At 39.7% G+C, this 27,169-nt stretch overlaps 1 protein-coding gene across 3 annotated transcripts in view; it reads right to left on the reverse strand.

Moving 5' to 3' along the window:
- Nucleotides 1-2,571: 2,571 nt before the first annotated feature.
- The window catches only part of SPATA17 (spermatogenesis associated 17), a 146,378-nt gene continuing 121,780 nt past the window's right edge, over nt 2,572-27,169 (reverse strand). For all 3 annotated transcript variants that reach the window (XM_073338910.2, XM_073338909.2, XM_073338912.2), the window contains one exon: nt 2,572-2,739. In XM_073338910.2, the coding sequence (XP_073195011.1) occupies nt 2,659-2,739 (81 nt within the window). In that variant the 3' untranslated portion in view covers nt 2,572-2,658. The remainder of the gene's footprint in view (nt 2,740-27,169) is intronic.

Genomic DNA, 27,169 nt, shown 5'->3' on the forward strand with positions numbered 1-27,169 from the left:
GGATATCTAGTGGGAAAACTATTTTACTATGCCTTTATATTAAAAGAAAAGCTTTAGCTTAATAAACTAGTAGTAGGGTGTATGTTCGTATGTGTATATATAATTAGTGTAAGAGAGGAGAAAAACAATCAGTAGAGCAGTCATTGGAATACTTGTATGAAATCAATTTTTTTAGCCTAACTTCACCTGCACATCTCTAAAAGAGATCCTGCAGAGTTCCTTGACATTTTCCCTGATTGAACTCCATCCCCAAGGTAAGGTACCAATATGTACTTATCATTGTTCTAGACAAGGGAAAAAAGAAGTGTATTCACTATCAAAGTTAACAGGACATTTTAACTGTTCAGCAGAATACTATGTTTGCATGAGAAGTGAGAGAAAGGGTTCAGGAATTGAACCTTGGACTCTGGAGTGGCAGCACGGTATATTAGGGGCTATACATGACAATGAATTAACTAAGTTCTATATCGTCCCATGCTGAAAAGGAGAGCATTGTCTTCCCTACAAAAATACATCTGGAGAAAGAAGTGACAGGTAATAAAGTTATTACTTTGCTGCATTTGTGGAGCTGTCTCTTACTCAAATAAAATCCACAGACATACTTTGTGTGTAAGAAGGCTTATGGGAAATGGCCTGTTGTGTTTAAAAAAATTAAACGAATGAGGGTTAAAAGAACGAGAGAGAGAGCTGAGTCAAACAGTGAGAGTGAATTGAAAGGACTCTTTTTAACCTTAATCTATGTTGAGAACTGTCAGCTGTTGAAAACTCTAGCATCTGCAATGATGGTCTGTATGGGTAGGTTTTGTTTATCTTGGGGTCAGAGATATTAAAAGAAAGAAAGATTAATCTGATAAAGGTATTGCCATTTCTAATCGAACTGATGGGAAAATGTGGTATGGAAGTAAGAGGCAACACAAGGGTGAGTTATTGTGAAGTGATGAACTACCTTGAAGCGGCAGCAATCAAATAGATAGCTCTCACATCTAAAAATTACTGTGGCATCTTTATTCATCAACAGTTTTGTGCAAGCGTCTCATGCTCAGCCCCCTCCACAAAGCACAGAAGCACTCCGATTTATTTGGTGAAATTAAATCGTAACAGAAGGGACTTGTCTGAAGTTGCTGTTTCTCACATACCAGAATTAAAGGACATTCATTTCCTGTTGCAACTCAGAAAGACAAACTTTTAAAAGCTGGAATTTGCTAAAAAACTAAAAAGTACAAAAGAACAAAAATATAGTCTTCCTTTCTTCCTCTCTTTGTACCACTGTCATTTATAAAATGTGGAATATGTTTTTCCTCCGATCTCTGAGGGTTCTCCTGTCCTTTGGTTCCCACAAATCTCAGACTTTCTGAAATGGGATTGAAAATATTTTGGCCCTGTCTATACTAGAATGTAAACTATTTTCAGCACTGGTTCAGGGAGACTTGCTGCTGCAAAGCTCTGTCAGCAATGGTTCAATTCCTAGTATAGACACACCTCTTCGGATTAAAGGAGTTGCATGTTCATTTGGAGAGGACAGTAGACCCATATTATAAAAAATTGTCAATAAAAAAAGTTGTTTTCAGTTGAGAAGGGTAGTTGCAAATATTCCAGATTACACGAGGAGAAAAATGCAGTATCTCTCCAAGCATTCCGACAGCAAAGTGCTATGAAAACAGAATCCACTGACATTATTATTTGAAGAAATAATAGTCCTGCAAAGTGTTGAACTCCTCCTCCCAGGAGGTGATGAGCACTCTTGATTCGCATTACAGTTAATGGGAACCCAGGATGCTCAGAACTTTGCAGTTAATGGGAACCAAGGGTGCTCTAGTGAAAATGCATGTGGGATATGGTGACCTGAATGAATTTTGTGTCATCAAAAATGTGTTCATCCTTAACCATCTATAACCTGGTTGTTTTGCAGCATATCCTCCCATGTGCCAGTCTTCTTATCACAAGAGATATTTTGGACCAGGAGTAAAATGCAATACGTAGAATACTGTAAATATGCATAAATGGATTTGCCTACAAGGTAATATGTGAAAGTGTTACAGAATTGCAGTTTTTCTTTCTTAATTCTGCAGAGTTATAGCAAGCACAGAAAAGTTGAAGGATGTAAAAGTTGAAAAGTTAAAGCAGTAATCTCTGTATAAATGACCCAATCCAGCTCCCCTGGGAGCCATTGATTGTAAAAGATGTGGTTCAGGCCCCAAAGGAGAAAATTTCAACATTTGTAGATTCTTCCATGAGTTAGATTCAAGGTTTACATGTTTCAGAGAAAACAATATTTCTATAGTAGTTAACACCTGTTACATAATTCTAATAAATACAGTTGCAGGATCTTATCCATGATTTTTCCATTAATTACTATATAAATAAATGAAGTATTTTATAAAAGACTTATAAGAGTCCGCCAGTTTTCCTAATTCATTACATTTGCCAGAACTATAAAAAGATTTTTAATATTAAAAACTGCATTTCTAAAAGATCAAGTAGTATAATACTACTTTATTATAGGTGTAGCATACAACATTTTATGGAAAACATTTACAATCCTTAGATGAAAGTTAATCAACATTGTGCTTTGCATTGTCTCAAAGATCTTTATTGCTAGCTTTATAGCTTATCAGAAGTTCTTATACTGGATAGAATAAATACAGTATAGATAGATGTTTACACTATTTGCCCAGTTTTGGAATATGTTTGTCCAAACTTATCAAAGAGATCAATGGATGGTAACACTGTTTCAAAGTCCTAGAAAAAACAGAGAGGAAAAAAGACAGTTAAGTTTGGGTATTTTTGTTTGTTTTTTCACTTTTATTTTTTAGTATACTTAAGAGGTCTGTAGATATTGTACAGTTCCATTGGTCTTTCTTCCGTTTTAATTTTCCTGTTATGCAAGGTAAAATTTAGGACATAAGTTATGCACAATTTTTTTTTTTTGAGGAAAAAGGCTACTAGCAAACACCCATCCCTTTTATCAGGAAAAAATTGGGAATGGTGGTTCCGAACATTGAAGAAGTCTTCATCTGGCAGAGCAGACGGCATTTGCTATTAAGATGCCTGGCCAAACAAAAACAATTGACTGCCAAAATTAGCTCCTTGGGACGATTTAGGAGCCTTTGAAGTGAACGGCTTTTTGAGCTGGAACTAAGCCCAGGTCTAGCTTCAAACCCAAGTCAAAATGACAAAGAGGAAATTTTCTGTGCTACTTACCCCCTCAGTGTAAGATTACTTTGGGTTGGCAGCTGTACTGTTTATCTTGTTATTTAAAGCTATTTCACTGGATACTCACAACTGAGTATTTAAACAACTGGCTCTGATCGTGGCAACAGCAGTTATGTTTGACCACATCTAGGCAAGACCTCACAGTTTGATAGGGTAAATAAATTCACTGATGACTGTGCAGTTAGACCAATTAAAGTTGTATATAAAATACAGTGAATAAATAAACCCATCATGTTTGCAACAGAGGAAGAAATGTGAACATAATTTTAGCAAAAAAGCCTAGTAATTTATTTACTTAAATATATAGAGCTTAATTATGACTCTGCTCTGCTGGTGCACTAAAAGGCAAGAAGGCATAGGAAACCCTGCCCCAGAGTATCCTGGCATGCTCTCGCTCTGGGTATGTGTGCTTATTGCCTCTTATAGGGTGTTTCTATACTACCTCATCATATCTCTTCCTTTCCTATTCTTTACTGTTACTGAGAGCAGCTTAGGGACTACTCTAAGTTCCCCTGACAGGGGATCATTGGAGAATAGTACATGTCTGGCCAAATCCCCTTCTGTCCCCACCCAACACCTGCTGGGAGGGTGGGTAGCATACAGCTGACTTTATCTGATGTGGGGATTTTTCTGTTAGAGAACCCCTGTATCCTCCCATGCCATTGAAGCAGCACAAAGAGGAAGGAGCTGCACTTAGCTACGATTGCAAAATAATTCATGAAAACTCAGAGAAGGTGAAGAGAATGGATCTTATTTTTAAACTATAAATTACATTCAAGCTATTCTGTAAAGTCCCAATTTAAAGATACATTTTTATTCTAACATGGGGGCAAATGTCTTTTACACATTCACAAACTGTGCTCATGAAAAGATATTTCTCTTTACATCAGTTATTAGCCAACAGGTATATGCTATAAGTATTGCACGCCATATTAATATATATTACACATTGTGTTATATATAAATGTTAGCACAGACTTTTTATATTTGAATGGTATTCTGCTTACTCTTGTTCACTCCTGGTAAGTATCCCATAACACACTGCAAAGCTGAAGTCAGCTTTGGTGCTAGCAAATACAAAATCAAGATACATACGTTCGATGTCCTAGAACAGATACTTCCACAGGAACTGTTTTGGAATATTGTATCCAAACAGAGACAAAGTATGTAACAAAACAATAAATTAAGGAATTGTTACAAACTGGTGGGTTGGATTTTAGTGACATATAGAGAGTTTTGTACCTTGTAAAACTATACTATAAATTTGGGTGACCAAATAGCAAGTGTGAAAAATCGGGATGTGGGTGGCAGTGGGGGGGTAATAGGAGCCTATATAAGAAAAAGACCCAAAAATCAGGACTGTCCCTATAAAATCGGGACATCTGGTCACCCTACTATAAATATAGCTTGTTTAAATGCATATTTCCAAAGCATACCTCTACATAAGATGAACATGCTGTGAGATAAGAATTGCTTCCCAAAAGGAGGGCATGCATGTTTCCTTTACGTATGGTACTGTTTTGTCTTTAGATAATAAATTTGTCTGAGTTTGGTTATTTGGTCTCTTGAACATTTTTCAAAATGAACTACAAGTGTATTCAATCCATTGGCTATACAATTAAACAACACAGTCAAAAGGCTCTCAGCACAAAAACTCAATAGCAATATGTAAGGAGAGCCATTTTCCAGATGGCATACCCGTGATTAATTTTTCCAGCTGCATTTGCCATTTTCTATGAATTTCCTATAACAGGTATAATAGAAGATAATGAAATAAAGGACCAGATCCTCCAGTCCAGTGTGGCCACTTTGCAACATACTGTTGGTGGATTCTGCATATGGAGTCGTGTGTCTATCCCTGAGATGATCACCCCAGTTCAAGTATCAGAGGGGTAGCCGTGTTAGTCTGGATCTGTAAAAGTGGCAAAGAGTCCTGTGGCCCCTTATAGACTGAGGGTATGTCTACACTACGAAATTAGGTCGAATTTATAGAAGTCGTTTTTTTAGAAATCGTTTTTTATAGTCGATTGTGTGTGTCCCCACACAAAATGCTCTAAATGCATTAAGTGCATTAACTCGGCGGAGTGCTTCCACAGTACCGAGGCTAGCGACGACTTCCGGAGTGTTGCACTGTGGGTAGCTATCCCACAGTTCCCGCAGTCTCTGCTGCCCATTGGAATTCTGGGTTGAGATCCCAATGCCTGATGGGGCAAAAAACATTGTTGCGGGTGGTTCTGGGTACAAGTCGTCAGGCCCTCCCTCCCTCTGTTTTGACACCGTGAGCTCAGGATTAAACAAAGACTGTGACTGGCTAGCCAACTACAAAAGCAGTTTCTCCTCCCTTGGTGTTCACACCTCAGCTGCTAGAAGAGGGCTTCATCTAACCTCGTTATCCCTAGCCTGATTCTTGCTTGCATATTTATACCTGCCTCTGGAAATTTCCACTACATGCATCCGACGAAGTGGGTATTCACCCATGAAAGTTTATGCTCCAAAACGTCTGTTAGTTTATAAGGTGCCACAGGACTATTTGCCGCACCCCAGTTCAAGTGGATCCTTAAGTGACACAAATATAGTGTACAGAATCCTACACCACCTCCTCTTCCAGCTGCCTATATAGAGGGCATGGATGAAGAAAAAGAGGTATGGTCCACACTATCTTTTAACTTGCCAATCCTTTCCTGTTTCAGCTATTTATGGCTGTTTTGCAGTTGGTATACATTAGTGCACCACTAGTCTGCGCTAACCTACAGCTGGGAGAGGCCCTACACTGAACAGTCCCAGGACTGGGGTAGTAAGGTACAAAGGTAAGCCTCATGCACCTTTTGCACAATACCCTTCTTATCTTGTGCTGTGTGTGCCTTGGCTGTAGCCAAGGGGATCTGACCTGTGTTCTCTACAGATTGGCCAGGAAGCAGGATGAGATCAGCTCAAACCTGTTTTTAAAATCCCCAAACCAAATCAAGAAATCACTTCTCATTTTCAAACATGTTGAACTCTGAATTCTTTTACTAGAGGAAACTGTAAGCTGCTGTAGTCAGAATGCTAGAGTTTAACAAGACCTGGGGACCTTTTAAATGCATTGACTACTTGTTTGTCACGTCTGCTCCTCACCCTTGGACAAAGAATTCAAAAAAGGGGCAGTGTATAGTCAGCAAGCAAAGAACTGTCTCAGTGAGCAGACTCCTGTGATCACAATATGGACTTTGTAAAAAAATAAAATAAAAATAAAAAAATCTACAATTAATGCTCAAGTAGTTTACATTGGGGATGTTGTTGATAAAAATCAATTCCAAAGAAATTTTACATCTGACTGAGGGCAATTGGTACTTTATAAAATGGCTTCAAAATTAAAATTCAAGATTTAAACTTTTAAAACTGATGCTCCATTTTGCACACACAACTGACTGCACACAAGTAATAGAATTTACAAGCAATCACTCCCCCTTTTTGAACAGAAATCATCTTTGCACTTGTAAATTTTATCACTTGTGTGCGCAAACTATATGGACATTTGCAAAGCTATTTGTGAACAAATGGGTACCCATTGGAAGGCTGTTTGAAAATGGCCCCTCGTGTTTCCAGCGAAAATTTTTTATTAATAGTTTCTTTCAACAATAACATGGAGAAAAGATTACAGTGCATAAATTGCACATAACCAAAAAATGCATTTCTGAGGTCTTATCGAGCAACGTGTGGTAGAGGTTGGAAGTATAGTTAGGCATCAGCTTGAAGAAGGACAGCCTATTACTTCAATCCAAAACAAAAGTAGGCGGAAAGCAGCATCTTCTTACCTCCCAAATTTTTAGATGCTAAGGCCAGAGGGGACCATTATGTTCATCTACTCTGACCTCCTGCATAACACAGACCTTAGAATTTCCCTCCATAATTCTGCATTAAGCCCGTAATTAACTATGAAGCTGATGGGCAGTTGCTGAACTTGGAACATTATGGTTCATGGTGTGAACTTTGAATGTCCTTTGTCTCTGGTGATAAAGTTCCATTTTTAAAGAGGTACCTAAATATAGATTGCCATGACAGACTGAAACAGCTCCACATACTTCTGCTCCAAAGGTTAATTGTGTAACCTCTGCAATGAACAACATTCTCCCTAGACTCATGATCCACAGACCAAGGTTTCTTCTGAACCAACCTGGGCAACCTACAAGACAGCCCAATACATTACCACCACTGCACAATGTCATTTGTGACAATATGCTCTGAGAAAAGGTAAACAAATCTATGTGGGTCTCAGAAAAAAAATCTGACATCAAAGTAAGTGCTGTGATGACATGTTCTATCCAATGCAAGACATACAGTCATATATGTTACAAAAAATGGCAACCAGAAGTAATAATATACATGGTCATGAAAAAAATGTAATGTTATGCTACATAGGGACACAGTTACCCAAATCGTCATTCTGTCCTTGGATTAGTGAGTACTGCTAGCAGGGATATTCAATTCATCTCTGCTTAACTTCCTTTTTGAGTCAATATCCTGGGACATATCATGTCATTTATTTTTAAAGAAGGATTCAATGAGGGATACTGTTTAAAATAATAATTGATACAGTATGATCCTTTCTGTGTAACTCTAGGTGTCCATGTGTAAGTATATCCTTGATGTTAGTGCCTGTGATAGTAAAATTAGAGCTTTAAACTGAGCTGTCCTCATAAACCCCATGACCTTTTAATAGCCACAGAGATTTCTAACAAAGAAAGCAGATCAGAAGTGGGAATCTGTTATAAAAGTAAAATGTTGATCTAGCCAAGTTCTTGCTTTGTAAATTTATCAGTACTGGTTAACAACATTTCCAACTAGTACAAGGGCTTCTGACATGACAAAATGAGTATAACAACCCATTCTGTCAATACAACACAAATGTCATTTCAAGTGCTCAAAACCCACTAAGCTACCCTAAAAAAGATTGATTTATCTGCTCCAATGTTTCTTTGGGGCAAACTTTTCTCACAACTGAAACCAATTAGTGGGCCTGGCACTTGTAGTGCAGAATGTAGGTCAGTGTCAAGTAATAAAAAAAGTATTGACTTTTCTCTGTCTGTAAGCAGCATGAAAGGGGTGCCATGGCCTTGTCGTATATGAAAAGAGCTCCATTAATTTCACTTATTTCAACCAGGGCTGTCAAATACTAATGCTTCTATTGCACTTTTCACACAAAGTACATTGACACCAATCCTGGCCCCAGCGATACAACTTTACAATATTTCAGCTAGTGAAAGGGGTCTGGACTATAATTTTTAATTCCCACCAGTACATTTAGACACCTTAAGCAGCATTGCTCATGAGAGCTACTGAGAGATATGAGCTGGGACATTAATAATGGTTACCCACTTCTCCTGGGTAGCAGGAACTATTTCTTGCGTATAGCCTCTCCAGTTAATTAGCCAGGAAGTACAGGATGCAAATGCCTGACATAATAGTGTTTTTTCTGGCTGGTGGGCACAGACTGCCAGTAGTATTTTCTGATGTGGGCTAATGTCCACAAACCAGATATAGGTCTCCTGTGACTTAAGGCTACAAAGTTGAAAAGCTAATGTGTTAACCAATTGGGTCACTGAGCCCCTTAAAATAGGCTATACTAACAAAGGTATGCATTAGACACTGGCCTTTGTTGTGTCTGTGGAGGGGTATTGACTCTCAGGGAGGCACAGTTCCTATTGGAAGCTCCCTGCAGTGGGAGAACAGCACTGAAATACTTAACAGTGTAGTGTGTGCTCTCCTTGTTAGCTGGCTGATGCAGTGGAGAGGGGAAAAAGGCCACGGACATACCCCCACCCCTTTGGAATGGCTAATGCTCTTAATAATTCTTACCTTTCTATAGTCAATTCACTCAGGTGAGTGCAAGGAATGAAATCACAACTAGCTTCTGCGCGGGAGTTCAAGTAAGGAAAGGACCCTTCACCTTTCCCATATCGTGTACCAGCAGAGCAGCCAGTCAAAATCCAGCCCATAATGTTGTGATATTGTTTCCCTCTATTCTTTGCAATGTCCATCCTGAACTGGCTGCTTTTCTGCACTTGGACTTAATGGAACTTCTTGACAAGCTCCAAATGTGATGTCTCGTTAAATCCCTAATTGCCACTTGCAAATGCAAACAACACTGACGATAATAAACTCTCTGATTCAAAAAGATTGAGTAATGTAGAGGGCAATTTTCAACTTACTTTATTGATTTTATAAGTGAAAATCTTACCCTTTGAATCAACTTGTCATTAGATCTTAAAATAAAAAGCAATATTGCTTAGCCATTACAAAAGCCAATTTTATATTCTTCTGTATGACATTTCCATCAGACAACTTTTTGCTGCTTGTCGGTTTGCTCTTTTATTGACAGGAAGCATATGATATTATGTGCACAAAAATCAAGAAATTATTCTCACAGTAGGAAGTCTAGCAACACTATTTTCATAGCTTTCAAACAGAGAAAGAAAACAATAATTGCTGTTTACTTTATGCAACAAATATTTCATTCTAATTATACTTACATTTTACTAAGCCTTAAAACTGTCACTGGTTTACACACATTTCCTCTTGGGAGTTATAAATGAAAGAACCAAATTCAAGCAGGGCTTGCTAAAATTATGAAAGATTTCTAATTACTGCTGATAAATTTGAAAAAGGACTAATCTGATAATCACATAGGTCTAGATCCTTACTGTATGATCTGCCTAGTGTGAGGAGGCAGAGCATCTGGAACAGCTCGGCAGGGGAGACTGTGACTGTCTCATGATCTCCCTGCTGCTCTTGGGAGGAAGTACCCTGCCAGATCTGTACCTGCCCACGGTTCTTCCCCCTAGCACAGCTGTGCTGGCTGGTGTGTTGAAGATGGAGCCTTGGCTTTGCCCAGTCCCCACCCTATCCTGTCCAATGTACCTGCACAGGATGGGAGGGGAGTCATAGCCGCTCTGTGGAGCCTACTTCCCTCCCCACACTGCTAGCCATGGTACAGGTAGTCCACGTCAGGGAGTAAAAGGACATCCCCTTACTCTCGTGCACAGCTGCAAGGGCCAGGCAATGGCTTGCTAGAAGAGAATGACGTTTTAGGTAACGTGACTGCTTAAGTCACCGTTTAATATTTCCAATTCTTTGGTAATGAACAAATGCGTCTCATAAAAACTGGGTTTTTACAGTAATTGTACACAGTGAGCATTTTAAGTGGGCCAATTCTGTATGTTCTTACTCAGTTTTTACTACGCCTTCCTCAGACAAACCAGATGCCAGCTTCAATGGGGGTTTTGCCTAAAAAAGAACTGAGTGGAAACCGGGTAAGGACATCAAGGCTTGGATCAATGGGATTATTTCCCCCTAAATGTTGCCTCTCTAAATTTAGCCTGGGATATGACAACAGTAGAGTACTTTTCTTTTTGGCTTGTGCAATCTCAGCAGTAATAATGATCTCTGGTCCAAATTTGGCCCTCAGTACACTTGCAACCCCACTGCATTCATTGGAGTTGCCCAAGTAAGTGTAAGATCAGACTTCAGTCCTATAATTTGAACTGGGTTAAAAAGTCTATTACTGTTGTGGAAACCAGGTTAGAATCCAGCTCTTTCTCCCGTACATCTATTGGCTCTGCAATGCTGTAAAAAGAAACAAAACCTTATTTTTTATGAATTCTGTGCAACTGTAACTTTGAATACACACAGGAAACAGATCTATGGAAGAGGGAATTGGCACTTCTACGTTGTCACTTTTCAGGGTGGGACTGCGCCTGTTGGCAAATTCAGATCCCAGACTCAGTTTTAAAAAGTGTAATATTCTTCACAGACTCGTCTAAGTAAACAGTACAGTGTATGCTGTATTATGCTTTCCTACACATTGTTAAAATAATCTGTGGAAACTGCACTATCCAAAGTTTTGTTCTGCCTGTGTCTGAACAGGCCCTATATCTATATTTGAACCAAAATTGCCAAAGATGATATTCTATTTTCTGAACTAATGTGGTCTTTTTTACAAGTAAATTAAATTAAGAAAGCAATGTGAATTTCTTCACAAGCTATTTCATACTTGGATACCCTTGAACTTTATTGAATCTGGGCTAAAAAACAAATGTACAGGTGAAATAGTTTGATTGGTATTCAGAGTACCGGAGTTACTTATTTGCTGTTGTCATTCAAATCTTGATTTATTGCAGGCCACTTTCAAAAAGCATTTTTTAAAAGGGGATTAGACATTTAGTAGCTTCATCTTAATTTATCTAAGGTGTATAAATGACATTTGTCAAAAATGAAAACACACTGATGAGTAATAAATAAGGATATTCTATGAGGATATTAAATCCAAGTGAGCTGTAACTATGCCTAACATTACAATCCTGTGTACATATGAAAACACTGTCTTTAAAAACTTTTGATGAAAAATGAGGGGGTGGGAATGTAAACACAGACCTTGCATCCTTATACAAATTCTTTGGCCTGATGATGACTAACTTTCCAACTGCTGGCAATAGGATATGTGCTAGAAAATAATGCATTTAGGCAAGAGTATCTTGATTTATGACATGTATATGCTGCTCTTTCATTGTCTAATATGTTCAACTCTAGCATTATCTTTCCAGAGCCAATTGTGGTCTGCCAAGACCTGACCAGCGCCATGTTTAACCTGTTGGACTAAAGCCAAAAAACACTTTTAACCTGCTCTGATCAAGTTGCATCTATCTTAAATTGACAGATATTAGAATGAAATAATCTGAGGCGATATCTGATGCTTAAAAGTGATTCCAGTTTGGCATATTTTACATTGTTCTGGATCAGGTTTCTGGAAGTGAGCTGTGATGTTGTTGTTCTTTTTGAGGTAAATCAGAGTTAGTTTTGAATCCAACAGGTTGTAAGTAACTGGCTTAATTCTAGTAGGTTGGAGGTGGTTCTAAATTGTTTGTTCTTAATTGGTTTTTACATGTGAGAGGGCGTTTTGAATTAATTCTAGTAGGCTGACTGTTTTGAGCAACTCAGATGGTTAAAAGAAAAGGAGTACTTGTGGCACCTTAGAGACTAACCAATTTAAGGTGCCACAAGTACTCCTTTTCTTTTTGCGAATACAGACTAACACGGCTGTTCCTCTGAAACCTGTCAGATGGTTAAGGATAGTTCAGGCTTGGCTTCCTAACATTAGAAATAGCGGTGGTTTGATGCAGTGTGGTTTTGACTTGGTTCAGCTTAGATGAGTGTAAGGGCATGTCTACACAAACACTGAGTGCAGGACAAGGGGAGTGTAAATCTACAGCACGCCAGTGTGTCATGCCCTAACTGTCCACATGGACCCTGCTGTTGTGCACTCAAAGTTTCCTAGTGTGGTTTGACCAGCAGTACACAATGTGCACTAGAGAACTTTTAGTGTGCAACAGCACGGTCTACATGGATGGTTAGTCTGTAGATTAACAACTCAGTTTGTCATGCATTGTTTGTCTAGAAAAGCTCTAAGTAAAGAAAAAACAGTTACAGATATTTCTAGTTTTGTGTGATTGATTAGACTTCAAAATGAATTGGAAAAAACACAAAATATTCCTAAATCAGTAACAAAGTAAAGATTTTATATTTATTTAGCAGAATTTGCATGTGTGAATGCTCATGTGCAAATACCTGAACAAAGCAATGCACAGTACAATATTTCTGAAAGCACTGAAAAAGTTACTGAACAGGAGGGATGGGGCGTCAGAAGATGCACTCTAAGTCCTTTTCCAGCCTTAGTAACAACTTTATTCAGAATAGTTACAATGTTTGCAATTATCTTGCAATAAAGTGAACCACTTACATTATTTTAAGTCTTCTGCCTGTTTTAGTATTATCTTTCATCATCTTATTTTTCACAGCTCATGAGTTTAAGCATGCATTAGAACATTCTGAGCCACACAATATTACCTGGTGCATCTTTTCTTTTTAAAATCTCAGCCAATACACCTTCTGTCACAATTTAGAGAGGTGTTATGAGCTTCGCATGTTGTTAAGGGTAAATATCCTTCACTGGATGTCTCAATACAACCACTAAGTGGTCAAGGGTATATCTTAACTTTTCTGTTATATCAAAGAGAGAGTACTGGATCAGTGTTCTTGTGTTTTAGGACAGTCCCACCATAAAGGCAGGGAGTTGCATTACATTTCACCCTCTACAGCATGCATCTGATATGTCTGAAAATCTTTTTCAGCTGAGAGGCTATCATGAACTAACTGAAACAAGATCTTATAATGGTAACCCCACAGATGGGAGAGGAAGCAGCCATCACTAGATCAGCGACCACTGCTCAAATAAAAATTTCCTTTTTGAGAGATTTTCTCCGTCTTTCCATATAATTACATTTATCTTCCATTTCTAGTTTGATGGTTTTTCTAAACACAAAAAAATGGGTAATACCCTTTGAGCCTGAATTTGTTGTTAGTGTCTGCAAGGAGTTTCTGGAAATCTGCCAGAGATTATGGATTAAGAGTATGGATTAAGGGCAAAGTGCTTAACTGTAGATAGTTAAAGGCTGGAATACTGAGCAAAGTAAATGTTTTTCCGTAATTCCTCAAGGTCCAGTTTTATCTCATCTCTAAGTGACCAATCCATTCTCTGCAATCCTATCTCTTCTCCCTTCCCCACTTGTGCATATGCAAAAAAAAAAAAAAAAAAAAAAAAAGGAATTAGTGTCTCCTGGAAGGAGATTTGAAGTAGACCTAATTGGTTTCAAAGTGGAGGAGAAAGGCTGGCCATAACTCTGGTTTTATCCCAGATTTTAAAGGTAGTAGTTTCACCACAAGATAAGACCTTTTCTGAGGCAATTTTTGCTGCCTGGGAAGGAAAATTAATGTTTTTACAATCCTTTAGTTCTCCTTTGTTACAATATTTGTGTTTTATCCCCACTTTATTACAGAACTAGTGTTATTAATTGGGTCTGTTTAGTTCTCCTTTGTTACAATACTTGTGTTTTATCCCCACTTTATTACAGAACAAGTGTTATTAATTGGGTCTGAACAGCAGTATCCTCTAAGATATTAGGTGGTGTACTATGGGGTAAGTCTCTCTCTCTCTCTCTTTTAATCTCATCTAAATACATTAGGATATGGAAGATTGCATTTCTCCTAGTAGTTTTGAAAAGGATCTCTATGGGGAAGATTAGAAACACAAACATAATTTATGGAAGCAGTGCCAATTTGACCACTTTGATTTTTCCCATGCACCATGTTATTACTTTTTGCTGACTCAGCAGACCTCTTTAGTGTTTTTTGTTGTATTTTCAGCAAGAGAATATAGTTTGACTCATAGAGTTAATCCAACTGTGGGTTAAACGGACACCTAAATATTTTATGCAACATTGTTTAGCACACCAAAATCTTGTAAATGAAGATAATCTGCATAACATGGGGGGAGTCTTAGGTCATCAGGGTTGTTATCCAGGTCTACAGTCATCAACATGCTATTGTCTGACTAAAGTGGGCTTTTATAAATCACTATGCCTGCTTTTAGTCCATATATATTTGGACTAAGTGTTTGCACACATTGATCTATTCAGCTCAGACATAAGAGGATGTCCCTGTTCTGTTATCTCTATGAAAAGGAAGAGTTGGAGCAACCGGTATCAATTCTTTCTTTGGCTCTATCAAAGGGGTTTATATAATAGTCATGTTCAATCTGTGACCAAATCTGATCTTCCTGGCCCACTTTCCCAACGACCCTTCTCATGAAGTGGCAGGTAGCCTGACTTTCACTGCATCTGGGAAAAGAAGAATATTCGGCCCAGCCCTCAGTCAGTGCTTCAGTTCTTCTACCAGTAATTTTCTCTTCTTTATGAGATAATCTATTTCTTGGATCAAGATGGGGGAGTTCTCTCTTCCTCACTGTTCACATAACCTGTTCCTCTTCTTCAAAACTATGGATGCAACTGATTAAATCGCTCAGTGGCCACTGGGTATAGGGGTGGGGGGAAATGAGGGCAGGGACGGGTTGGGGTGGAAGAGATCTATCCATAGCCCCTGAGAAGTTCTTATTTTTCCCCATATATGATTAAAGCATTGCTATTAAATATATTTCCAAAGTGACTACTTTTAGCACTCCATCCTTTTATTTTTTAAATAAAAATAATAGTTGAAATAATCTATTCCATTATATCATATTATTATATTAGTAGTAATAATGCATCGTATGCACTACTACTACTGATGTTATGAAATAATGTAAATATAAAAATACTATAATGTGGAAAATATATAAAATAAAATTTGAATCAAAATTCCAACAAAATTTCAAAATTCCAACATGAAAATTTTCTGAAACTGACATTTTTGGGAATGTCCATTTTGCAAGTAATTTATAAAATATTTGCTTTTGCTCTAATTTGAAATCTCAGAAATTCTAGTGAAACAGATATACTGGGATTCAACCAGCTCTAGTCATGATACAAGTTGTCCACCTTTTAGAATAGTGCACCACAGTAGTCCTGAAAGACTTTTGCTGAATGAAAACGCATCAGACACCCTAAACAAGCTATTTAGTCCTCAGGACCTCTATCCTACGAATATATTTTATAGTGTGTGTGTGTAATGTCTAAATATGATAACAGATTTAAGCATACATTTATATGTGCCCAGTTGATATATACAAATGCCTTCTGGGGCAGTCACAGCAGGTATTTTCACATGCATATGGTCAGATAGGCATCTAACTGGCCATTTGCATGCACAAAGACTGGGTATACTTGAGTATTTGTGTGCATAAGGTACATAAACAAACTCAGCAGGCTGTTATTTATTTGGTATCAGTCTTCCCTTACTCAGAAATCTTTTAGGCCATGTTGACATGGTTCGAGCCATTTCAGGGTATTTACTGTTTTATTTTTATCCTGTCCTCTCTCTCTCTCTCTCTATTTTTATATATATATATATATATATATATATATATATATATATATGTATGTTTTGGAAGAACCAGCAGTAGGTGGCATTTAGGGGCTAATGAGGCTAAATCTCATCAATAATACCACAACGGCGTGGCTGAAATACTGCGTTGTACAGTACTATCTGTTGCCCCCCGAGGATTTCTGATGGAGGTGTAACACACAGGCTACAGGGAACAGAGGGAAAAGGCACAGAGCAGGGAATGCATACTTCTGTGGGGCTAATTCAGAATATAAGATTCCTTGCTCCCTGCAGCCAGAGTTCTTCTCTGGAGCCTCTGATCCTGCTGCTTCAGACTCAGCAACAAGTGCTGGGGACGGTTCTGATATGGTTTACATGGTTTCTGATTCTGGTGATGGGTGTTGAGTAGAGAAGACGAGGGTCTGAGCACCGATTTTTCTGTATCAGGAGGGGTATGTTGGGTAGTTAAGAATTCAGAGATAAAGAGGTGGTTCTGAACTATGGAGAGATTAAGCAGGAAGAGGAGGTATTAGGAGATAGGGATTTTGTGTGCATGCATGTGTTTATGAGCAGGTGGGAATTTTGGGGAGCTAAGGAGATTTGAAGAGGTTGTGAGCTTGAAGGAGGATGGGCTGGGCAGGCAGGATTCAGTGCAGAGGGGAATGGAGTCATCTGGTGAAGGAAGGGTTGAGTGAATTGGGGTTATATGTATCAGAGGGGAAACAGTTGAGGGAAATGGTAGGGTAAGAGCTAGATTTGAAAGGGAGAGGTAGGGACTGGGAGAGAACATGAAGGTATAAGTGCAGGTTTTTCTCCTAACTGCCCTGTACTATTAAGCATCCCAGATTTTCATTCTGAATGGCGGAGGCTCTGGCACTGGAAGAGGTAAGGGGGTGTCCCTCTCCTTTACTTCCGTACAAACTTTCCTTATCCCCTACCAAAAGACATCCCTGTGACATCCTTGAATGATGTTCCAGTTTTCCCTCTTTGAAAATATGATCAACCTGTGGAAGAGAATAGAAGGCATGAATACAAAAGTGGCCCTTGCTAGCTGCAGGCCCACCAGTGATTTTGGATACCGCCTGCTACTGGGAACAATTCCTTGTCCCCTCCCAGATTCCTCATGTAATCTGCCCTAGTCAGTAAAACAGGGACCACTTCTTCTAGGCCAAAAACCTGTTACTCCTCTTCCTTTCTTTCACTTTCATACTATAAACTATATTTCCTGTCCTATTTCCTTTTGCTTATCATTAGTGATTATTTATTTATTCAGTCCCACATGTAAATCCAGCAGCTTTTTCTTGTATGTCAAATATCAGTGTTCAACCATGTCTAAAGAAAAATGTCAAAGAATAACAGATCACCATCACAGGTCATTTACCCATTTGGCAAAAATTCATTTTGGCAATTGATATGAATCTAATTCTATCAAATTGCAACTGATTATATATTGGTTGATAGGCCCAATTTTAGAGACAGTAAGGAAAGGTTACTCACCTGGTGCTGTAACTGGAGTTATTTGAGATTTCCGTCCCTGTGGACACTCCACTTCAGAATGCACCCTGAACCTTTGATTGGAGATTTTTGGTAGCAGTACCTGTTTGGCCCATGCATGTGTCCCACACATCCTTATCCTCCACACTAAGGCTAAGTGGGGCTGCACAGGTGAACTGCCCTTAGATCCTTCTCCACCGCAAAGACACAGGGGAGACTCCAAAGCACAGGGGACAAAGGTGGGGTAGTGGAGCACCAACAGGGGGACATACCTTGAAGACCTCCAGTTACTGCACCAGGTGAGTAACCTCTCCTCCTTCTTTGAGAAGTCTCTCTTTGGAGCTCCACTTCAGGTGACTCCCAAACAGTACCCCCATTAAAAAGGTGGGAGGTTCGGAGGAGAGTCCAATACAGAAGAAAGAACTGCATTGGCTAGAGCTGCATGTGATCTTGCTGCAGGTAAAAAGACAAAATGATTAGAAAAAGTAGGATCAGATGACCAAGTTGCCACTCTATAGATGTCTGCAACTGGTACATTGTTAAGTAAGAGTAGACATAGACAGTGCTCTCATGGAATGTGCTATCATTCTCGAAGGGGATTCAATATGAGTTCTGTTATAATTTATTTTAATAAACTGGAGATCCATTTTGATAATCTCTGTTTCGAAATTACCAAACCCTTGTTTCTAAGCAGGAAGAATTCGAAATGTTAGTAAATAAACACAACTATGACATAATTGGCATAACAGAGACCTGGTGGGATAATACACATGACTGGAATATTGGTATAGAAGGGTTCAGCTTGCTCAGGAAGGACCGACTGGGAAAAAAGGGAGGAAGTGTTGCCTTATATATTAAAAATGTATACGCTTGAACTGCGGTTGAGATGGAAATAGGAGAGAGACTTGTTGAAAATCTCTGGGTAACGATAAAAAGGGTAAAAAAACAATGGTGATGCCGTGGTAGGGGTCTACCACAGACCACCTAACCAGGAAGAAGAGGTGGATGAGGCTTTTTTTAAACAGCTAACAAAATCATCCAATGCACAGGACTTGGTAGTGATGGGGGACTTCAACTACCGAGACCTCTGTTGGGAAAATAACACAGCAGAGCACAGAGCACAGATTATCCAATAACTTCTTGGAATGTATTGGAGACAATTTTTTATTTCAGAAGGTGGAGAACCCTACTCGGGGAGAGGCTGTTCTAGATTTGATTTTGACAAATAGGGAGGAACTGGTTGAGAATTTGGAAGTGGAAGGCAGCTTGGGTGAAAGTGATCATGAAATGATAGAGCTCATGATTCTAAGGAATGGTAGGAGAGGGCACAGCAAAATAAAGAAAATGGATTTCAAGAAGGCAGACTTTAGCAAACTCGGGGAGTTGGTAGGTAAGCTCTCATGGGAAGCAAGTCTAAGGGGAAAAACAATAGAAGACAGTTGGCAGTTTTTCAGAGAGACATTATTAAGAGCAGAAGAGGAAACTATCCCACTGTGTAGGAAAGACAGGAAGTATGGCGAGAGACCACCTTGGCTTAACCAGGAGATCTTCAATGATCTAAAAAATCAAAAAAGAGTCCTACAAAAAGAGGAAACTAAGTCAAATTACAAAGGATGAATATAAACAAATAACACAAGTATGTAGGGACAAAATTAGAAAGGCTAAGGCACAAAATGAGATCAAACTACCGAGAGACATAAAGGGTAACAAGGAAACATTCTACAAATACATTAGAAGCAGAAGGAAGACCAAGGACAGGATAGGTTCATTACTCCATGAGCAGGGGTGGAAATAATAACAAAATGTGGAAATGGCAGAGGTGCTTAATGACTTCTTTGTTTTGGTTTTCACCAAGAAGGTTGGTGGTGATTTGGACACCTAACGTAGCGAATGCCAGTGAAAATGAGGTAGGATCAGAAGAGGCTAAAATAGGGAAAGAACAAGTTAAAAATTACTTGGACAAATTAGATGTCTTCAAGTCACCAGGGCCTGATGAAATGCATCCTAGAATACTCAAGGAGCTGACTGAGGAGGTATCTGAGCCATTAGCGATTATCTTTTGAGAAGTCGTGGAAGACAGGAGAGATTCCAGAAGACTGGAAAAGGGCAAATATAGTGCTCATCTATAAAAAGGAAAATAAGGACAACCCAGGGAATTACAGACCAAACAGCTTAACTTCTGTACCCAGAAAGATAATGGAGCAAATAATTAAGCAATCAATTTGCAAACATCTAGAAGATAATAAGGTGGTAAGTAACAGCCAGCATGGATTTGTCAAAAACAAATCATTTCAAACCAACCTGATAGCTTTCTTTGACAGGGTAACAAGCCTCATGGATAGGGGGGAAGTGGTAGACGTGGTACATCTTGATTTTAGTAAAGCTTTTTACACTGTCCCGCAAGACTTTTTCATAAATAAACTAGGTAAATGCAACCTAGATGGAGCTGCTATAAGGTGGGTGCAAAACTGGTTGGAAAACCGTTTCCAGAGAGTAGTTATCAGTAGTTCAGAGTCATGCTGGAAGGGCACAATGAGTGGGATCCCGCAGGGATCAGTTCTGGGTCTGGTTCTGTTCAATATCTTCATCAATGATTTAGATAATGGCATACAGAGTACACTTATAAAGTTTTTGGATGATACCAAGCTGAGAGGGGTTGCAGGTGCTTTGGAATATAGGATTAAAATTCAAAATGATCTGGACAAACTGGAGAAATGGTCTGAAGTAAATAGGATGAAATTAAATAAGAACAAACGCAAAGTACTCCATTTTGAAAGGAACAATCAGTTGCACACATACAAAATGGGAATTGTCTGCCTAGGAAGGAGTACTGTGGAAAAGGATCTGGGGGGTCACAGTGGACCACAAGCTAAATATGAGTCAACAGTGTAACATTGTTAAAAAAAAGCGAACATCATTCTGGGATGTATTAGCAGGAGTGTTGTAAGCAAGACACAAGAAGTAATTCTTCAGCTCTACTCCACTCTGATTAGGCCTGAACTGGAGCATTGTGTCCAGTTCTGGGCGACACCTTTCAGGAAGGATGTGGACAAATTGGAGAGAGTTCAGAGAAGAGCAGCAAAAATGATTAAAGGTCTAGAAAACATGACCTATGAGGGAAGATTGAAAAACTTGAGTTTGTTTAGTCTGGAAAAGAGAAGACTGAGAGGGGACATGATAACAGTTTTCAAGTATGTAAAAGGTTGTTACAAGGAGGAGGAAAAAAATGTTTTTCTTAACCTCTGAGGATTGGACAAGAAGCAATGGACTTAAATTTCAGCAAGGGAGGTTTAGGTTGGACATTAGGAAAAAATTCCTAACTGTCAGGGTGGTTAAGCATTGGAATAAATTACCTAGGGAGATCGTGGAATCTCCATCATTGGAGATTTTTAAGAACAGGTTAGACAAACACCTGTCAGGAATGGTCTAGATAATTAGTCCTGCCACGAATACAGGGGACTGGACTAGATGACCTATGATTCTGTGATTCTGTCTGCAATGGATACAAATAGTCTAGGAGATCTTCTATATGGTTAGGTCCTATCTAGACAGAAGGTTAGTGTCCTCCTGACAAGTAGGGTATGGAATATGGCTTCTTGACTAGTCTGGTGCTATTTTGGGGGAAAATGGGAGTTGAATGGTTTGATTAATATGAAATATGAAGGGATTAATATGAAATACCTTAGGCAAAATATTTTGGATATGTCCGTAGCATTTCTCTCTGATGAATATCATAAATGGAGGGTCTACCATTAAGGCCCCCAGTTCTCCCAACCTTTGCTACCAGGAAATCTGTCTTCATTGATAAATCTAATAAAGAATATGTAACTAGTGGCTCAAAACCATGTTTCGTAATGCAATTAAGTACTAGGTTCAAGTCTCAGCTCAGCATATGAACTCTGATTAGTGGGGAGACAGTTGATAAACCTCTTAGGAATCTTGCCAGAGTGGGGTGAGCGAAGAGTGAAAACCCTCCTATCGGTGTGTGAAAAGCTGTTGTTGCTGCTAAGTGAACCATAATGGAATTCAAGGAAAAGAGATGATTTTTCAGTTCTAACGCATAATTCTCCTGGGAAGAGAAGAGCAAGCTGGTGAAATCTGGCTGTTACACCAAAGATGATAATATTTCCCATTTCTGAAGGTATTTCTTGTCAGTTCTTGTCTACTATTTAATAAGATGTTTTGTACTTCTGAAAAATGGGTTATCTCTATTCCTGAGAACCACTGAGGAACCATGCTTGAAGTCTCAGAACCTGCAGCTTGGGGTAAAGTGTTCGACCAGCATTCTGAGTCAGTAGGCAAGGACTGATCGGAAGCCTTCACAAAGGATAGAGAGGGTGAGTCTGATCAAATAAGGATACTAGACCTGTCTTGGCCTCATTTGTGGAATCAATATGACTGGCTCAATCTTGTTTGATCTTGCTGAGAACCTTTAACAGTAATAGTGTTGGTGGATATGAATAGGAAAGTCCTTTTGTCTGTGAGATGAGGAACATGTCTCTGATACGTACACTTCATGCCAGGTGGAATTGGCAGCAACAAAGAGTCGGGTTTGATATCTAGAGGTTCCTCTTAACAGTACAAAACAGAACCGTCTCCAGCCCACACCCAATATGGGAAAATTAAAACCACCTCAGGCACCTCTAAGAGGCAGTACTTCCCCACTTGCAAGCCCGGAGTCTGTGTATAGCAAAGAAAACTTTTAATAAAAGGGAAAAGGAACCCAGCATTAATTTGGGAAAATACCACGACCATGGTTCGAATGCATATGACCATGAGCAAACATCCACCCCAGAGTATGTTAAGCAGCACCCTTTGCTTCAGTGTCTCACCTTGCAGTGTGACAGTCTGACAAACAAATGTTCCTTTAACACATCACTCCCCTCTCCCTCCACTGCAATGGGCTCACAGTTGCCGCCATTCACTCTGCATCACTGCCTGGTGCCACCACTGTGGGCTGCTGCACTGTCATCCGCTGTGCCATTGCTTCTCTGCTGCCACTTGCCTCTCTACTGCACTCTCTGCGATGCCGCGTCTTGAGGTCCCATCACTTAACTCAGCTCTCACTGATTTCAGCAATTAGTGGGAATCTCCCTGCTAGTGCAGGTAGCGCAGTCTGTTTCACTGAAATGCTGTCCCACACCAGGTCTAAGGCTTAGCACTTAGACCTGGTCATCAGTGATTTCAGCTCTAGAAATCACTAAACAAAACAAGGACTCTCAATTGAGTCTAATTAGTGCTGTCTTTAAGCAGAGTGGGGGAGATTAAAATGGTGTTCTAGGACTCCTTAGGCAGAGCCCACACCACCAGGCAGGAACACCTATCGCCACCCTCTCTCTCTTTCAATGTGATTTGGCATCCCTACCCACTGCTTAGCAAGTGAGATTCAGTTGAGGGGGACCCTAGCAGTCAGGGAAGGCTAAGTAGAGTTATGCTGTCCTTTACTCATACAATCAGGATAGCATTTCATTATCCCTACACTCAGTACTAAAATGAGTTGTAACCCAACACCAGCCAAAATTGATCACTTTGGCAAAGCAGGTCCCTCTGCTGAATTCCCAGGCAGGGTAGGTGTGTTTATGCAAATATAGTCTGTTCCTGAACTCTTTTCCTCAAGATCATCACTAAATGTCAGGGGGGAAACTCATTCAGACCCTGCTTACATCTGGATTGGGGATCAAGACCCCCTCTGGAGTGATACCTAATGAATTTTGCATTGGCTGTCCTGGCAAACAGATCAACCTCCACTAACCCCCGGGCTAAGACTAAATTGTGGAGGATTCTGGAGTTCAGTTCCTGTCTGTAATTTAAAAAGAAATGGCTGCTGAGGTCATCTGCCATGGTGTTCTGAATAGCTGGGAATGTAAAAGCTGAGATGACTATGTGGTAGGCTATGCACCAATTCCAGAGTTTATCGCTTTTGGAACAGAGAGATGGAAACGTGAGCCTTCCTGATGATTGATTTAATACATGCATGCCACGTTGTCTGTCCATCTTTACTGACTTAGATTTGATTAGTGGTAGAAGTGTAGGCAAGCAGTTTTGATGGCTCTCATTTCCGAAAGATTAATTGAGAAGCTGCTCTTGTAGTGACCAATTTCCCTGTACCTTATGAGGTCCCAGATGTGCCCTGCAACCCAAAAGTGAAGTGTCTGATATTATTGCTACCGTAGGAGGAATGGCTGAGAAGATGTAGTTGTAGCTGAAGGAGGTTTCTTTTTTTGAGCATCTTTGTCTCTTGGGCAGGGCTTCAGATGGTATACAATCTGTTGAACAGGGGTCTGATTCCTACTAAATCTCCTTTTATTTACAGGAGAGTAATCCCTAGGGATCACAGTGTGGCTCTCAAGTCCACCATGTGGAAAGATATATCTGTCAAGTCTGCAAAAAGCTTGTGACCATCAAAAGGGAAGTCTTCGACAGTACTCTAAAGCTCTCCTGGAAAGCCGAACACCTGTAGCCAATATGCTCTTCTCATGACCTCTGCACTGGAAATAGGCTATGCTGCGGTATCTGCCACATACAAGGAGGCCTGGCACAATGTCTTTGTTTGCTCTTCTGAACTGAAGTGTGGCTGCAGCATAGGATTTATGACCAAAAAGATCAAGCCTCTGGTGTTCCTTACGTAGGGGGGTCACTTTGAGTTATGCTGTCTGTCTTGTTCATTAACGGCCTCCACTATTAGGGAAAAAATAGAAACTCCAGTTCCCTAGCAGGAAAATAATACTTTTTATCCACCCTCTTGCAGGTAAGTGGTACGGTAGTGAAGTTTGCCATACCATCTTAGTGGGCTCCATAAAAGCTTTTTAACCAGAATGGCAATCTTTATAGATATCCAAGTATGGAAAATATCTTGGAGTTTATGGTGGACTTTCCGAACCTCCTCTAAGGGAATCTGCAGCATGTCAGCAATCCACTTCATCAGTTTCTGAAACTGCCTGGAGGCATCTGCCACAGAAGGTGGTGAGACACGACAGTTTCAAGTGGTGAGGAAGAAATATTAGTAAAAGGTGTCATGTCCTTATTAGCCTATGCCTCTTGCTCCTCAAAGGTCTCTTCTCTGGCATAAGTGGAAAGGGGGTTGAGCTAAATGGGCTTCTCTCTGTTCCCTCCAGTGTTGCAAGGACCTCAATGTGAATTCTTGGTGATAGAACGCCCACTGGTCCCAACAGGGCCACTGAGGGGGCCCAAATGGCATAGGTGGAGGCAGCCATCTGTTTTCCTTCTAGGTGTCTCATTTGAAGTCTATCCTCCTGTAATATGTCAGTATAGGAGCGAGAGAGGGAGGTTTTCTATAACAGGTAGAAGAACCTGCACCAAAATTTGACAGTCCTCTTCCACATACTCTAAGCGGGGAGATAGCTGTATCATTTGCAAAACAGATGAGGGCAAGTGTGGTACTCTAGGTCAGTGTTTCTCAACAACCGCTCTGTGGACTAGCACCAGTCCCTGAGATCTCCCAGACAGATTAGAAAGGCAGCAAGCTGGTCCCTGGAATCAAAAAGGTTGAGAAACACTGTTCTAGGTGATAGAGGGCTTGGTGACTGAGAGAATCTTGACATTGACAACCCCCCCAGTTAATAGAGGAGACTCCAGCTCAGAAGATATTATCAGATTATCAGGGTACCTAAACTCTCACTGTATTAACAGTATCAAAGTTTGGGCCGAGTGGTAACCTGTGGAGGATGGCTCTGGTACTGATATAGCTGGTACCGAGTGTTTGGTATGGGAGTGAGTTGGTGTTGGTTTCCTTGGTACTGTAGCTAGATGAGCGGTCTTTGGTGCCACTCATTTTCTATTTATCAGTACTGAGTGTTATTCAGGCACAGGCTTGGTTTTTTCAACCCTGTCTCTGTCGCTCTGGGTATGGGTATCTGAATTTGGTGCCAAGTCTCTCTTAGATGACTGACTCCTTTTCACTTTTGTGTACTGGCCTCACCTGGAGCCTGCATAGAGCTCATCTTTGGACCTAAGGGCTCCATAGCCTTCTTCTGAGATGGTGACTAGGAGCTCCTTGGAGATTTACTCCTTGCCTCCATCTGCTTAGAGGCAGATGTAGATGAAGACTTTGGTACCACAGATGTACTTGCTGCTCTGGTACCGCCTACCTCACTTCTGATCTCTGGTGACTAGCGGTATTGGGAGGTCGATGTAGAGAGGGTCATCTGCTCCTGGATCCCAAGCTGGACATAAAGCTTGTTCCATCATTAGGACTTTAAACTTAATTTCTCTGTTTTGGAGGGATCGACCCTTGAAGGAAGTGAGATCTTGCGCTCACTGGAGATACAAGTATTACTCAGATAGTAAAGGCACTCTTGAGTGCTGGGGAGTCTACCATTCCCAAGGAAAAACTAATGAAAATGTAACCCTTAGAAAGGGAAATCTCCTAAGTATATATCTATATGAATAACCTTTTTAAGAAAGAAAAACCTTTTTAAGAAAGGGGAACAGTTGTTCCGACAACTATAACACTATAAGGTAAGTAAATATAGGTAACTATCTGAGAAAAAAGCTGAATATTAGAGAAATGGCACACAGTAGATTCTGTCTCAGGCCAAATGCGGATGAGAAGGAACTGGGGGTGGTTCGCCTGTGCAGCCCCATATAGCCTTGGCAAGGGGCATGAGGATATGTGGGGCACATGCACGGGCTGAATGAACACTGCTACCAAAAATCTCTGATCAAAGGCACAGGGTGCAGTTGTATCCTGAAGTAGAGCACCCACAGAAACACTACTTGAAGAAACTTGATACTTGTCAAATATTATATCGCTGATGGTACAGTGTTCAGAAAAATGCAATATACTAGATGTGTTAGCACAAATTTAATTTCTGATTTTTAATATAAATAATAATAGCTTTTAATAAAGCTAAAATTATTTTCCCTTCTGATGTGATTTTGACGTGCATGTGTGCAGTAGTCTCCACAACCTCTGATACAAACACAAGTAGTTATAGTACCAAGCGCATAAATGTTTATTTCATTTTTAAGGTGGATAATGCACAGATTAAATTATATCCTCCAATGTGCATGTTGGAGGACAGAATTTAGTCCTATGTATTTTTTAACATCTACACAGAACTCCCAAAGAAATACTGTATAGTAGAATGCCAATGCAGTAAATCAAAATTTTATAAATGAATAGGAACTGGGAATGTTTAAAAATTGTTATATGTTACTTTGTTCATTGACAGGCTAGTAGCTGTATGAGTTATATTGTAAAGCTTCCCATACGTCTCTGAAGACGTCAGTTTTGACCAGAGTGTTCAAATTCTTTAAATAGTAAGACATTTTGGTCTTCCTGCTGCCAAAGGCCTGGACATCTGCAAAAACTACAAATCACGCCAAACTATGTTGAATGATATATGGAGGGCTGCAATCCACTAGGAAATAAGCTAAGACCAACACATTCATTTCATTTAAGTCCTTTGGTGGGATTTGAACCATCTAGCCCACAAACCATGTCTCATATGATTGCAGTATACAGCCAGTCCACAGTAATAATGATTCATATACATATACGTATATATGCTTTATTGCTACCTTTAGCTGGATTAAAAGCAATATATCAAATTTTATATTTGTGCTCCTTTTATTAGCTTTCTACCACTTG

This window comes from Lepidochelys kempii, chromosome 3 (assembly GCF_965140285.1).
Source record: "Lepidochelys kempii isolate rLepKem1 chromosome 3, rLepKem1.hap1, whole genome shotgun sequence".
Taxonomy (NCBI): domain Eukaryota; kingdom Metazoa; phylum Chordata; order Testudines; family Cheloniidae; genus Lepidochelys; species Lepidochelys kempii.